Genomic DNA, 16482 nt, shown 5'->3' with positions numbered 1-16482 from the left:
TTTGATCTTGATCATGTGTTCAATCATGTCCAAGTTTAATGAACCAGATCCATAAACTTTTTAAGATATTATGGAATGTGTTTTTACATAAAAATTACAAAAATACACTGAGATTCCAATTTCATTAGGTGCAACAGCTAAAATTAAATTCTGATGTAAAATAAGTAAATTCATCCAATAAAACACATTTCTGGTTTACATCCTTAACACCACAACTGTTTCGGGGCATTAATATCATCTAGTAATGAAATGGAGTGCCAAAGTGTGACGTCGTCAATTTTCTAATTTTGCATTTCAGCATTTTTTATATACCATATTTTGGTAGAGCATGATGAAATATCTCCACTACCAAAATTTGGTGCGAACCGGTCCATGGGGGTCTGATATATTACCTCATGAATACATAATAATACTAATAACATTTGTAGGGCGCTTGTACCGGTGTTACAAAGTGCACAGGTTGGCAGATTAGAATAATACACAGTCAATCCATTAAAAATGAAAAAAATATGAAAGCAAGTTATGAGAAAAGATGAGTTTTAAGTGTTGATTTGAATACATGTAATTAGCCCCATTGAAGTCAAGGTAATATTGGCCTGGTTCCTGACTTGAATTAAAAAAAAAAATTTAAAAAAATTGTGACATCATCAATTGGGTACTGTCTGGCATAATGGCATACACTTTTGGGGCGACTTATCAGAACTAAAATAGGCTCTATTTACCAGTAATAAGGCCATCTAAAGGACAAAAAGGGCGATTATGTAGGTACATAGTCTTTTCAAATGGGATATAATTTTTTGTGGCTATCAGAGGGTTTTACCATGACGGGTGGCTGCTAAGACAGGCTTTTCTGTACTATACTTCTCTTTTAAACTATTCATATTGAATTGAATAATTGTCATGCACAAAGAAATAAGGTACAAAAGTCATCTTGTGGCTGACATATAAAATAATATGAATAAATCATGCACAAACAAAAGAATACAAACTTACAAAACAACTTTACATTTATATTCCAAATATTTAACATTTATGTTACAAGAAATAAAGACATGTATACTTAAACTGGCTCTTATATTTGCTATATATATATATATATATATATATATATATATATATATATATATATATATATTACAAGAAATATGCTGCAACCAATATCATGTGCATAATGAATATTAGTATTAGTAAATGTAGCAATTCCTATCATGTATAAGACTTTTTTTTTCCAACAAGTTGCCTCATCAAATATGCATTAACCCATGTGATTCTTGCACTTTTTAACCCAATGAACATTTCACATTTGGGGTCAAGTCCATCCCAGCAAACAGTTGATTTGTATAACAAAAAGAAAAATCCAACAAGCATAACACTAAAAAATTCATCAAAATCGAATGAAAATAAGAAAGTTATGACACTTTTCAGTTTCACTTAATTTCACAGTTATATTCACATCATGGTCAGTATGCAAATGAGAGGATCACTCACTCACTATTTCTTTTGTATTTTAATATATGAAATATTCTAATTTTTTCTCGATTTTCCTGTGAAATTAAGTTTTATTCCTCCCTGATTATGTGGTATTGACATTGTCTTAACATTTTATGGTTCAGTTGAGTTGATCCTTATTTCCAAATATTGTATAATTCAAACAATTAAAAAACAAAAGAAACAGTGACATCATCAACTCTCGCATTTGCATGTCACTGAGTTGTGCATATAACTTTTTTGTGAAAAACAAGCAAAACTTTAAATTGTCGGAACTTTTTTATTTTACATCCGATTTTGATGAAATTTTCAGCATTATGCTTGTTTGATTTTTTCTTTTGAATATCAACAATTTTCTGAGGTGGACTTGACATTGAATCTAAATCTAGAATGATGCTGAAGGAGTAATATTATTCCTGATTCTTTAAGGCAGGGCTCGACATTAGCAGTGGCCCAGGGCAACCTAAAATGAAAGTCAGGCCACCAAAATTCTGTAAGAGCCCACGCTTGGTGGCCCAGTCGGGCTACCAAAGTGTTTGTAATGTGTTCTAATGTTTTAGGTCCACCAACGATATGAAATTGATGATTTTGGTAAACCTATTGGGCCACTAAGAAAAAAGTTAGGCCCTGTTTAATGTGTAATTGAATCTAATTGCATTGCATTAAGTTGAATCAGATACTGAATTACATGATCGTAAGCCCAGAGATCTCAACAAGTTAAATAGCCTATCAACTGCCAGGTTAAAATTCTCAACTTACCACACGTGTGAATGAATCTCCCTCCAAATCCTGAGGCAATAAAGGCCAGAAAAGTAAGCAAAAATAGGATTATATTCCTCATATTTCTTGGGTGGACAAACATTGTCATCACATCCTTCAAGTAAAGAGAGAAATATTTCCACTTCCAACGTAAAAGGTTGGATAATAAATAATATTCACAACTTAGACTTGAGTCAATATCTCAAAAGAATAATGAAATCACATCTGCAGACACTTGGGTTTGCAAGTGCATCAGCTGATAATTACTCGAAAAAACGTGCGGTTGCAGACTGACTGATAAGGAGGTAAGTGATAGCATGATGTTAACAGGTCAGTATTGGATTTGCAAGGAGGGCAGTTCACATTCACTTCAAGAGTTCTGCCTCCGGTACGGGATGGGACTTTGACTCTCCTTGTAGTGCTCTTCTCAATGAAGTTATCTGTTTATGCAACGTTGGGAGATCGACAGGCATCTTATTTCAAAGGCTGACATGTGAAGATAAATATTTTTCAAATATAAAGGTGGAAGGTACAATGTAGAAAGGTAGATATTTAAAAACAGCCAGGTCTGTATGGAGGTGAAATAAGATGAACATTACAGAACATGAAGCTAAAACACGATTATGCAAATAAACTCCTGGGTAAGTGCTGGAGCCTGTTTCAGAAAAAGATGAGTTTGAAGGTGACACAATTGTGTTCATTGCTCCGGGCTTAATTTCTTAAAAGATATAGGGATTTATTCTAGGTTTAAGATAGGGCAGTATTAAATCCCAGGTTGAAGTTGGCGATTCCATAAGTGTGTGGAATTCACAGCAGAGCAAATGTCATGAATCCAAGTTTGAATGCAACTCAAGAGAAGAAGGCCATTTCCCTAATATGCGTTTTTTGATTGGTGGAAAATTTGTTGAGTTGTGTTTGATAGCATCACTTCCTGCAACTGGACTCTCATCAGATTCCAGATATTGGATTAGCAGCAAAATAATATCTGGTCAATGAATTAATCCTCTATTATCTTTTTTTAACAATATCTATAATTGAATCGAGTTTAAGAGGTAAAGCAACATGTTGCTAATTTCAAGATATGAACTTAAATATGATCCAAATATTGGGGTGGAAAATGGGGTATACTCTGAAATAAAACATCCTCCCTAATATAGACCTTTAACTCTCTGATGCCAGTTTTCGAAGATCCCATGTCTGGAAATAACTTTGCAACAAGAAACCAAAGAACCAGTAGCCATCTCCTAAGCAGAGATAGATCACTGCTGACTAATTATCATCATCATTAGGATCTTTAGGTCAGACTTTGATCTCCCCTTTAATCATTGTCAAAACAAGGTTAGTGGCCCAGGGCTAGATAACAATCCATGTAAAACAATGGTGATGGGTAAACAAACCAATGAACTGATCGTGATTTTTTTTTTCTAAGTGAACAGGTTGGGGCACACGTCACTTTAGGTAAGTCTACTTCACTTGAGGTTTTTGGTGGGCACTGCTTTGGAAATGAGTCCCTTCATTTCTAACATTTTCCCCATACATTTCTTCTGATCTCTTATTGTTAATATTGCAAGATTTAAGAACAGTGTCCTAAATATACATTCCAATGAGAATTCATATCTGGTAAGCATTTCATAAAGCTGTTTGTAAGTTAAGAACGACTCTAAGAATGACTGGTGATCCTTTCATACATGCTAAATAATCACCCATGAACATTTAATGGTGAATATCATTTACCACAAGAAAGGATCACCAGTCATACTTAAAGTCACTCCTAACTTACAAACGGCTTTATGAAACGGCCCCCAGCTTTTCAGTTCATATTCAAAAATTTTAATGCTCTTGAAATATCATGATTCAATTTATTCACAACTTTCAAAATAGTAATTAGTATTTCAAAAAAGTGATAAAGGTTGTTCACTTTGGAATGCACTCTATTTCTCTAGTTTGCTCTTGATTTAAATTCATTAGTTGATCAGTATAAATAATTCTCCTAACATATGACTTTTATCAGTCTTTATCTTTCTTCTTTTTGGCTCCAAGTAGATCATCCACTGGACTAGTTAGAATCACATACAAACATAAAATGTACAAGTAGGTTTACACCATTGCACGGCAAAAATACTAGTACTCTGCAGGTTCACTTGGCTGCCAACTACGGTAAGCTCACTTGTAAGTTAGGTGAACATTTTCAATTAAAGCAAGGTATTAAATATCTTTCTTCTTTTTCATATGATGTGATGAGGAATGACACAGGTGGAAGAAATGTAAAACAAATATAAAATGACTGATGCTTGGAATAAGCTAAACCTTTTTATACTCGGGAATATTCATTTCAAACAATGAAAATAACGTACCGGTAGTTCTTGTATAGCACATATAACATTCCTACATGCTTCCAAAGGACTTGGATATTATTACCCTGGCTTTAGCTCCGCAGCCTTTTACAGTGCGGTTGCATTTCAAGGAATGAATTCCTGCCAGATACATGTACCCATTCATCTCTCCTGGGTTGAGTGAAGCACAGAGTGGAAGAATTACATGCTGAAGGAAATAACACCATGGCTGGGATTCTAACCCATGACCCTTTATCAAAGTCAGAAGACTAATTCACTGGGCCACAACAATCTCTAATAAATGTACTATACTTTCTCACCTCCTCACCTCTCAACAATTTTTCTTTTTCATTTCAGTTCAACCAAATTAATTTGTCTTTTTCACTACTAACTTCACAGTGATCTATATAAACCTACAATATTTACAACAGGAGGTAGACCTAACCAGCTAATATCAACTTCATCAGACAACTTGCTTTCAGTGGCATAAATACATGACATCATACTATTCAACCGGGGGGGAGGGGGTAGGAGAGAAACATTTGTTCAAACAATAACTTCATCATTTGAATTTAAGCCAGTAAACATGCTTGGCAGTGGGATGAATTGCCACGATAAATGAAAAACTAAAGAGGCTTCGAAACTTCTTTCAAGTTTAATTATTCAAAACTTAATATGTTTGCCTGCTTTATAGCTTTATTTAAAGACTATATTGGGATTTGTGAAATGTAAAGATAATTTGTTTTATAGTTTGAATTCATTGTTTGATGAAATGCCACAAAACATATGCTGCATGAAAGAAGCAATCGAAGTTCATAAACAATTTTATACAAATAAATAAAGCATGTCATATTTATATTCGCATTTTCAAACTGTCGAAATTAACAAAGCCTACTCCAAATATTGTCTTAAATCTTTTTTTTTTATAAAACTAAAATTCAAGGGCAATCATTGTAAATAGCTTTTTGATCAGGAAAGGACAATAAAGCTGTCAAAATAACATTTCCAAAACAGAACAATTAATGGAATATTATCATGAGAAGATTACAAGGATACAGCTAGTCCAATAAAAGGTCATATTATTGAATCTTTACCAAAGATTTGAACATGTTTTAGCATATCAGTGTGGATTTGTTTGAAGATAATGTGTTTTAAGACCTGCATCCCACTCTAGACAATTTACATACATGTAGTGATTACATGAAGATAATACTATTGACATGAGAAAAATCAAGAACTAAACATTGTCTGTAAATCTTTCCTTTCAATATTTAATAAAGAAATATGAACAAACTATTCACAATATAAATATTTTACAAATAATTATAATATATTTATAAACTTAATTATTTACATATTTACAAAAATGAATGGTTATGTATACCATTTAATAAATCTGTTTTTAATAAAAAGAAAAGTAACATGTTCTCTAACAGCATCATCATCATCATCATAGCTTACATGCTGTGTCTACCAAGTCTCATGAGCAATGAATGATTACTAAGAAAGCAGTTTGCTTAGCAATAATCTTTCATGACTTATTGCCGTAATATCCAATTACCATGTCAATGAATTACCCAGCTCTAGCACATTGGATAAAATGGGTATTGCGTGTCATTAATCCAAAGTGTGTAACAAGTCTCATGAGCATTGGGCAAAAACTGGGGAAGTAGTACTATTTGTACAATTTGCTACTGACCAGCAGACAGCCAGTCCAACCACACACTGACTCATAGTATGTAACCCCTTCAAACTTTATTTATCAGGGTACAACAACTTACATGTATGTATGCAATCACTAGAAATAATACCTATATACCAGGCTGATGTAATAATAGCCTTCTGCTAAATATTCTTTGATTATATTTAATCCATTATGAAAATTACAAAATTATCTGATACCTCGGTCACATTTGTTCTATGGCGGCCGTACGGCGAGTCGAAAACAGCCTTTTTAACATATTTTTTGTACCAGCTATACATAAGTGGTTTGAATGAAAATAAATAAAAAGGCTATTTTCGACTTGCCATATGGCCGTCATAGAGTAAATGTAACCAAGGTAAAAAAAAATTCTTGGAACACACACTCGTTTAATCATTAATGAGAGTGTGATTTAGATAGAAATATGATTGTCTGCCTATTACTATGGTATCTCAGATAATGAAGAGACTTAGTTGGATCAAACACCTGACAAGCCCTTTCATAAGATACTTCCCAGAATTCGTTGTTTCTTTTAATGAAAATAATCGAGCCAAACTGTTGTGAAATCTACAACTCATGCACAGTCAGGTGACTTCTCATGAAAAAAAGATGATATACATGTACATTCCAAGAGATTGATGCCTTGAGCATTCATGCAGTCAGAATTCAACATGGATAAAAACCAAGCACAATGCATGTAAATGTAGTCATACAATCACTGAAATCATATTGTAAACTTGGCTAGAATGACAATGGGTTATTGGGCTGTCACACCTGAATAACAGTGAATTTCTGCAATTGCAACAGAGACAGATTCTACAACATAAACAATCTATTGAATATGCCAGTCAAATCACAATGAACAGCAAAGAGGTCTTTGTCGAAAATTGGTGAACCGGGACAACTCATGGTCGTAAGACTCTGAGCTAATGAAAAATTGCCAATATGTCGTTTGCCCAGAGTCCAGGATGGAACTGCTTTTTTAATTCACAGATTTTCGATAAAGACTGCTTTATCACGATGGGCCTTGGACAATAGATTTTCTATGTTGTAGAATCTGTCCCCATCGCCATTGCAAAAATCCTTATAATAGTGTATGTCCGGCAAGCCATTTTCTTAATCCTTGATAACAAGAACTACCTTGTGGTAACAGCACAAGATGATTTCTTCATAAAGAATTGGAATTCTTGGTATCTTGTGTGCTTAATGTTCACAAAGTGCAATTCTTGAATTCAAGAAAGGAGTGATCGAGAAAATGAAATTTATCAAAGGAGAGCACAGCTCGCCACGTGTACAGGGGCGGGATTCATGAAAGGACTTGTTGGACGTTTTATTTGACAATCCCATTTTATTTCACAGTTACCATAGTAACAGTGGTTCTCAGCCTGTCAAATTCAGGGGAAGTTGTCTGATCTGACAATACTTATCGGAAAAAAATGTTGATGAAACGCTCCCCTGAACTTTGACATATGCTGGCTAAAATCCAAGTAAGCCTTTCATGAAAGGACTTGTCGGACATTTAATCAAACAGTTATCATAGTACTGCTGCTTCTAACCAATCAAAATCAAGTAAAGTTGTCATATCTGTTGTTGGACAAAAAATGTTGATGAAACACTCCCCATGTGTAACATTCCCTTTAAATAGCATGAATTTACACAAGTACGGTTTTGATAAGGTGGTTTATCACTGACCATGTTCATAGGATTTACGGCACTGGCATTCAAATTTATGAAAATATTTGACAAAATATCAATATGAACAAATTTTTTTTAGCCATGAATTAGAGACATACAATTACTTTATTCTAAACCAAATATGAAGTAACAATACAATCTCTGAATGCTTTATTATCAACAAGAAAATAATTCATTCACTTTTTTAGTCTTTCATTTTCGATTCCTTGACAGAGTGATTTGTTTTTGTTGTTTATAAGGTGACCAAATTCAATTGAGGAGAGTGCTTCCTGGAGCACACAGTCATATGCTTATTATATATTTCCTACACAACCTCCCCAAAACTCGCGAAAACTTAGTAATGAACTTCATTGCAATTTCGAGCGTTCAATGAATTGCAGCCCTTCCAACAGTGCCGTTGATCTCCGTTCTTAGCAAAGGAAGAACACAGGAGAGAGAGTCACTGATTTAAACCGACTAATTTGAACCGAGCTAATCAGATGCAAGGATTTCAGTAGCTTATAACAGATGTCAGAGCAAAATTACCTGTTGTTTAATGAATTTTAAAGAATATGAGACACAAAAAAAATCGGAAGGATTTTTTTTTTGGGGGGGGAGGTTCAGTGAGGTGGAAGTAGCTAGTGTTCAAATTTCCAACACAAATACCCAGCATGCAATGGGATGTGATGTCATAATCCATAACTGATGATAAAGATGGAACATGCATGATGCATAACTTTCCTGACTTGGATGGATCATCTCTTGTGAGGCACTTGTTGGCTTTAATCTGTTTTATAAGTTTAGATACCCAGCATGCAATGGGATGTGATATCATAGTCCATAACTGATGATGGAGATGGAACATGCATGATGTTTAACTTTCCTGACTTGGACGGACCATCTCTTGCGAGGCACTCGTTTTCTTTAATCCATACCGTCCACAACTGATGAAAAGTAAAGGGTAGAAAGAGAAATATAGAAGTCTTAAAGTTGGGGCTTTGCCATTCATTCCATAATAATGACTTCTATGTAACGAGCACTGGAAACAGCAGATCAAACTTGCGATATTTCTTTTCATCATTTTTATATTCATTACTTTTTTATATTCTTCACTTTCTTGGCACATCTGGAAATTAAGGAAATGATACAATACCCCCAGCACACTTCTCTTTTGAGGAGAAATTATTATTGTTAATATTCATGGGATTAATATTCACGATTATTATCATTATTATTATCATTGTCTTCATCGTTACCATCATAATTATTATCATTTGCATTATCATCATTACCATTACTATAACTATAAAAATCTGAGTCTCTATTGGCTTTAGATAGTTTGAAATAAAATAAAGAATAAAGAAATACTCCCTGGATTACATACAATCAATCATCACTATAGATATTGAAATTACATAATGCATTTCCATTTCCGATGCCAAAAAAAACAGTTCTGATTCCTTGAAGTTCATTTTACTAGTAACTTTTGTTGACAAAACAATTCCTTCCTCCATACATGTATATAATTTCTATTTAATACATTTTTGCGAGTCAAAAGGTGGTTTCAGACCACCTCGAAGTTCGTCAGTTCAAGGTATTTTCTGATCGGGAAATTTACCCCGATCAGAAAATACCAGGTAATATTGGCAATGTGAAAGCAAATAACGCATAATCTCCCAAAAAGAAAATACCCACCCAATAGTAGATACTTGTCAAAATTACAAGAACTTTCGCAGGATTTCCAAGGTCGCAGGTATTTTGGCAATGTGAAAGCAATTTACGGGAACCTTTAGCCCAGCGTGTTGTTGGGCGAGGCGTGAGTGGCTGCTGGGCTAGTGACTTTGAATCTCACGCCTTGCCTGCTTATCAGATCATACTGCGCATGCTCGTAACTTCAGGAATTTATCCCAAAAGGTATGTTTCGGGGCGGTGTGAATGCAGGAATAATGATTATTTTTATCTTAAAAAATTCTTGTAATTTAACGGGAATTCTTATAATCGAGGCTGTTTGAAACCACCTAGAATGTCTCCTATGAGGACAAGTTTCATTTATTTTACTTTTGTAGCAAACTCAGTATTTTTATATCTACAATGATTCATTTGTTTATGTATATTTCCTCTCTTATGTAAACAATGAATCAACTCCTTAATATCAAACACTGGTTTTAAGAACCAAAACAAGATATTTGACCTACTTCCTGGTATGTTGACCTTATTTGAGCGAAGTACATCAGCTTGCACTGGACTCATGACCATGTATAGACTCTCAGGGTTAGACTGTAAGGGGGGGAGAACACAAAAATACAAATAAAGATATATGTAGGGTGCTACATACATGTAAGCACTTGCACGATGCCCGGGCCAAGAAAAAGTTAGAATTGGGCAAGTATAATTATTAAAGACCAAACTACTTGCCCGGATTGGGCAAGCAGAATTCTCACAGTAGAATGACCACAAGTAGGGTCGATATGATATATTGACCCTAATTTTGGTCATGGCACACAAGATAAAATTACTTTGGAAAAATAAATGCTATAACAAAGTAGATCACTTCATGTCAAAAGAGAGAAAAGGGTCAATGGTTTATAAAACTGCAAAACTTTCTTTTGGAGGGAAAACTTTTTTTTCAATTATTTTTTCGGGAAAGTAAATCAATTTTGGGGCAAGTATATTCCAATTATTTCAAAATTTACTTGCCGGACTGGGCAAGTGCTTCTAAAGAGTGATGCAGCACCTGCCTGTAAATGCCCTTTGTAGTAAATACTAAAGATCTCCAAATGAATTTGAACAGAATCCCATAAGGTAGCTTGTCAAAAGTCCATGCACCGTTCTTCATCGTTCTTCCCGCATCCGGGTTTTCGCTTCGGCTTTCCCGCCCAACGTTCCCTTGTCTTCAAAGGAACGGCCGCCATCAAAGGCCCTTTAATGCCACCGTTCTTTTGTTTGTCTTTCCTGCAAGTCTTAATTTCTGTCGAAAGGCCGAAGAATCTATTCTAAATAGCTCCCTCTACGACCAAAACAAATGTGTGCCTTCATCATGTTCATATTGACTGTCGGATCGAGAGTTCGGGTCACTGTTCTGAACTGTGGTTCGCATCTATCGGGTGCATTCATAAAGCCACGGTAGCTTAAAAAAAAATCACGCATGTGTCAAAAATCGTTACTGATCTTTCGAATTTGCTGCAATAACCATGAAAACCTCTTTTCTTGCAATTGGAAGACAGTCAATTCATGTTTTAGGTGGGAAAATAAGATTCCACATATTTTCGTTTCGTAGGCCCAAGCCATTCGTAGAATTCACGTCGATTTGGAATATTAATTATTACTCGCATCTCAAACAGGTGTCGAGAACGCCCCCCCCCCAAAAAAAAAAAGGAAATAGAATGATAAAATAAATATGACCGGAACAGCTTAGCGCTATCATGGCTATTAGGCATAGAAAGATAAAAGATTTACAAAGATTTATTAGAAACTGTTTTAAATAGTTTTTTCATATTTTTGACGGCAACCATTTCCCCAGGATAACATATTATCTCTTAATTTTCTTTATCTCCATGTTTTAAAGAAACGGGACCAAAAGGGATTGTGAAAAGAGGAAAAAGAAACTAAGAGGTCAAAGGGAGAGAAAAGGAAGGGGAAACAGAGAGAAATAAGAAAATAATATTTGGATGGAATAAGAGGAAGGGTGAAAAATGGAGGAAATACAGTTGAAAGAGTGGAAAAAACTCGAAAATTTGAGAGGGGTTCTCCCGATTTCTGCCTCTGCATCGAAATCAATATTCATGAGAAAGCAGTGTTGTGTCCTCGCAGAAACCGTGATCAGGTGGGGGTGAAATTATTTTATGACTTGCGTCTTCGGAATGAGAGTACGCATGCGCGTGGACTGGATATTTACGAAATTGTGGTCGTCTATTTCGAAAATTGTATGCCATGAATGAATCAGCATCCTCAAACTTCCTGTACCCTTCTATCACTGGGGGATTTAGGGGGGGGGGGGGAAGCCGCCCTTGCCCCCTTCCATTATGAGAGGCACAATTAGAATTTGTAATGCAAAATGCAGCCAAAACAGAAGAGTGGCCCCCCCCCCCTAAAAGCGGAACCTTTTTTCCCCCTGTCATGGATCCTCCCCTGACCTTTAGACATTATGTTGTATAGATCCGATTCTTGGTTGGATTTACATTTACAAAGGCCCCCCCCCCCTATTGGCAGAGCAAAAAAAAAGGAAAGAAAGAAAAAAGAGAGGAGAAAAAAAGAAGAGGAAAACATAAAAGGAGGAAGGCGAGTGAATAAGATGATGCGAAGACTTATTAAATAACTTTAATAATCATTACGCCACTGGGACAACCAATTCAAAGAAATAATTAAATATCAACCTTGGGCGGCCGATCGGGGAAAATATGGGTGAAAAAAAATCACCCCCCCCCCCCTATTGGCGGAGGCTGGATCCGCCCCTGATTTAGATTTACATTTTATTCACCCTATCGATCCCCTCTCGGGGTATGAGAGTACAACATAAAAACAACATATGACAGACTAAAGTATAACTTCATTTAATTGGTTTAACGTATTAAACGTAATGTTCGGAAATGAAGATAAATACCAACTGTGGTAACGATCTGAAAATCAGAATCCAATCAAATTTACCAACGAAGTGTTTGTATAAATGAAAAATATTTGCCAAATAGCCCTGTGAAAGAAAGTCGTAAAAATGCTGAGAAATGAGCGATATAAGCACAGAATTCCATCAAATGTCAGGTATTTTTCGAGGCAATGTTATAATACACTGTCCACGTATGCTTTTCTGTTTTAGTGATCATCAGAATTATCGATATTGAGCGGCGATTTCATTATTCTACAAAGATAAGTGTATATTAATGTACTAGGTCTAGATTTATGATGAATATTTCGTATCGAAATCGTCATGTAATCATATTTGAAATTGCGCCTGATACGTTGTGCTGTACATGGTCTATATCCTCCCATAGTTATCGATATCGTCATCACCGCTGTTACTATCGCAATCATCTTCATTTCTCTATTATAAGTATTATCTTCGTTAACATTTCTATTATTTCATTATAATTTTATCATCATAAATCGATGGGGTGCGAGAAGGAGGAGGAGAAGAAGAATTACCAAGGAGAAGCAGACGTACATGTAGAATGGAGGAGCAGTAAAAAGGGATGAGATTAATAATGAGAGATGAGGAAGGATACGGAGAGGAAAAGGAAGATAGAGAAAAAAAGGGAGACGCAAGAAGAAAAAGAAGAAGGACGAAGGAAAAGCAGTAGGAGACGTATAAGAAGGGCAGGTGGGCAGTGATATTAGCATTAGGTCAGTGCTCTAAAATAGATGGAATGTGATTATTTATTATTAATATTAGTTAGTACACTTACTGGCCTAAAAGCAAATAGGGCCATGATATAAGCTTCTCCATCAAGAGAATTGAACATTATTGACCTTTCAGGATTGCTTGGCATTGATATTCATCGAACTGTTCTTAGTCATTGCCCTGGCCTATCATGAAAAAGCAAGATCAGTCACCCGTTTAGTAGAGAATCATTGACAATAGCATGCTCAGCGGGTTCGCCACAAAAAAACAATGGGAGAGCTAGAAGCTCAGTCTTGAATTCCCCATATCCGCTGCCGTGATTATTGTCGTAATTTCAATAGATAAACCTACTTCAAAAGACCGTTGGCCCGCCCGATGGGGAATCTTTTGTAATAATGTAGTGTATTAAAGTATGTGTATGCAGTAACTACCGCCCCGACTTCTGTTGTGCTATTTAAAAGATTTCTTTCACCATCATCGAGTAGCGATTAGCGTGTAAAATCGCATAAATTATCTCACAAAACGGATCTAATGTTCATGATTACCAACATCACCATAATCATTACCATTATCTTTCATTTTTTTAATAATAATAATAATAGCGGCATATTTACCCAGGGTAGCCACTTCAGTTCCGAAAACTATTCTCCCAGAGGGCCCTGCTATTATTACCCCGGCTTTAGCACGGCTACCTTGATCGGGCGCTCGAGCATTCGAGGAATTTCTTCCTACCGGGTACCCATTCACCTCACCTGGGATTATATAAACTATAAAATTGATACTGGAGAACGATTGGAAATAGATAATGAATGAATGATGATGATAACAGTGATGATGATGGTGGTAATTAGAACTTTGATATTGTGCTCTCTCATTAATATTGATTTCGATAAGGAGATCGGGAAACGCACGCCATTAATAGTAATTTACATTATTTGTATACCACTTACAAGTGAAGCACAAAATATGTATCTAAACGCTACGGAACAAATAGAAAGAGAGAATGAATTTCACCAAAATTTAAAGTATTTGCACAATTCACAGTAGGCTGTAAACGATATGGGGCTTCGTATGCGGAGGGAAAGGCTATTTAATCCCCCCCCCCAAAAAAAAAAGTTTTAACATTGACTTGAATTTCTCTCTTGAATCTGCTTGTTTAATACTTTCTGTTAGATTGTTCCAGAGTTGGATCTAGGGGGGGGGGGGCATGGGGCCCGCCCCTCCCTCCTCCCTCTATTTGCGGAGCAAAAACAAAACGGGGAAAGAAAGACAAAAAGAGGAAAAGAGTGGAGAAAAAAACATAGAAGGAAAACGATTGAATAAATAAGATGAGGGGAAAACAATTAAAAAAAATTATGTCATGTCATTATATAAAATTTTCGCTCCTGCTTCACGCTCGCATTGCCTTTTAGGTGATATACACATATGTTACTCAAAATATCAAATTTTGAAGTCAATATACATAACATATTTCAACTCGGAAATCGAACTTTCATTTTCAAAAAGTGTTCTGTAAAAAATTATTTTTTTATTGTCTGAATATCAACATTTTCTGCTCCCGCTGCACGCTCACAAAATTTGATTTGTCAGGTACCTATTATTTTCCTGTATTCCATTTTAGTTATCAGAATATCCCTATTCATGTCAGATTGTAAAACATATTAGCTAGCGCTGCACGCTCGCATATTGATTGGTGAGTTATGAAAATTTCAATATTAATTATATTACAAACTAATTTAAAATCTCCATTTTATGACAGTTTATCAACAATTTTCGGCTGGCGATTTGTGCGCACATTGATTGTTAAAAATATATCAACTCAGGCATCTTATTCGTAATTACAAAAGTGCTTTAAATATATAATATTGACAGATTTCGCGCTCTGATTAGGCTTATTAGATTAATGAATTAATTTATTGATAAATTGTCCCCTCTTAGAATATCCCGGCCCTATGTCAAAACTCAAAGTAATAATAATGAATCATATATGTTCCTTTTTAACTGTGATCCATATCCACTCACAATTCTACAAATCTCAAATTTTCCTCGCGCTCGCTTCGCTTGCTTAGTTATGTATTTACCTTTTTCATGATTACAAAGATTGCTTAGAACTTCTATTCTTCAGGTAGAAAAGTAAATATTTTCAGCTCACGCTTCGCGCTCGCATTATTTGATTGTTGAAATATGTAACGTTTTCATTTACAGATAATTAAAAGTAGCCGTTAACAGATTCTTTTTTATCAGAACGATCAATACGTACTTAATTCATTCATCTCGTTTAGGATCACAAGCATTGCCAGAATGCTATTTTAGGACAAAATACATGAAATAAAAAATTAAAAATTAGCGCGCGCTTCGTGCTCGCACTATTTAGATTAAGCTTGTGAGATTATTTTACATATATTTTTACATTTGATTTAAAAGAATAAAGCTTAAAAGTGACACTATTTGGTTTACATATTATGAAGCGCCTTCTCATATTCCAATTTTACCTTAAACGTAAGTATTTTATTTTCAAACGAAATCTATGAAAAGGGTGCAGTTAGGCTTTCATTTTGATTCCAAATAGTCTCATAATTGGGATTAGTTGCAAACACGGTTTTCGAATAGAAGGCACATCGGGGAACATCAAAGTATCAAGACAGTCACCCGCGCTGACAAAGTGATAATCTCCCCTTGACATACCCCTACCAATCAAGAGGTCATCTTTCTATTGAAATCCGCAACCCGTCAGACCACCTCTCTGTTCAAGAATATACGTTAATCTCCCCAATCAAGAATGGGGTAATTTAAATCTACCTTGTCAATGGGGGTAAGCCGTTAAATACAGCTTGCAATGCGCTGGCCCATGTCATTTTCAACGTCCGGCTTTCGGGGAATTAAAATGAGCATCAAATGGGTAGTTTTCTTGTTCTCGTTTTGTCCCCATACTAGAACCCTGATTTTGTTTCTTTTCGTAATGTGCATTTTGATATGGTTTCCATTATATTTCTTAACATTTCGACATTTAATGTAGTTAAATGCTTGCCTTTATAAAGAGCAATATTACATAAAACCTATTTGGCGTTCGACTGATATTTTATCAACACATTTTTGATTAACCATGTAACTTCCCTCTTTATAGGTCTACTCTTAATGTGAACATTTGAGTTATATTTATTGCCTACCAACTCTCTGTTTACCAGGCTAAAGTG

General features: G+C 35.3%; 2 protein-coding genes across 6 annotated transcripts in view; both read right to left on the bottom strand.

Annotated features, from left to right (window-relative positions):
* LOC121424084 overlaps positions 1–3111 on the bottom strand; it is a 58604-nt gene extending 55493 nt beyond the window's left edge. For 4 of the 5 annotated variants that reach the window (XM_041619671.1, XM_041619672.1, XM_041619673.1 and 1 more), the window contains exon 1: positions 2248–3111. In XM_041619671.1, coding sequence (XP_041475605.1) covers positions 2248–2356 — 109 coding nt within the window. In that variant the 5' untranslated portion in view covers positions 2357–3111. The remainder of the gene's footprint in view (positions 1–2247) is intronic. The other variant, XM_041619674.1, reaches the window with a different exon arrangement.
* A 5506-nt stretch (positions 3112–8617) lies between these two features.
* LOC121423485 (armadillo-like helical domain containing protein 1) overlaps positions 8618–16482 on the bottom strand; it is a 41023-nt gene continuing 33158 nt past the window's right edge. Inside the window, exons 11-13 of the mRNA XM_041618833.1 lie at positions 10152–10233; positions 8886–8900; positions 8618–8743 (exon numbers count right to left, since the gene is read on the bottom strand). Of these exons, the coding sequence (XP_041474767.1) occupies positions 8739–8743; positions 8886–8900; positions 10152–10233 (102 nt within the window). The 3' untranslated portion in view covers positions 8618–8738. The remainder of the gene's footprint in view (positions 8744–8885; positions 8901–10151; positions 10234–16482) is intronic.

The sequence above is a fragment of the Lytechinus variegatus genome, chromosome 11, assembly GCF_018143015.1.
Source record: "Lytechinus variegatus isolate NC3 chromosome 11, Lvar_3.0, whole genome shotgun sequence".
NCBI lineage: Eukaryota > Metazoa > Echinodermata > Echinoidea > Temnopleuroida > Toxopneustidae > Lytechinus > Lytechinus variegatus.
Note: the sequence above shows the minus strand (reverse complement) of the source record. Positions and strands in the feature narration are given on the sequence as shown.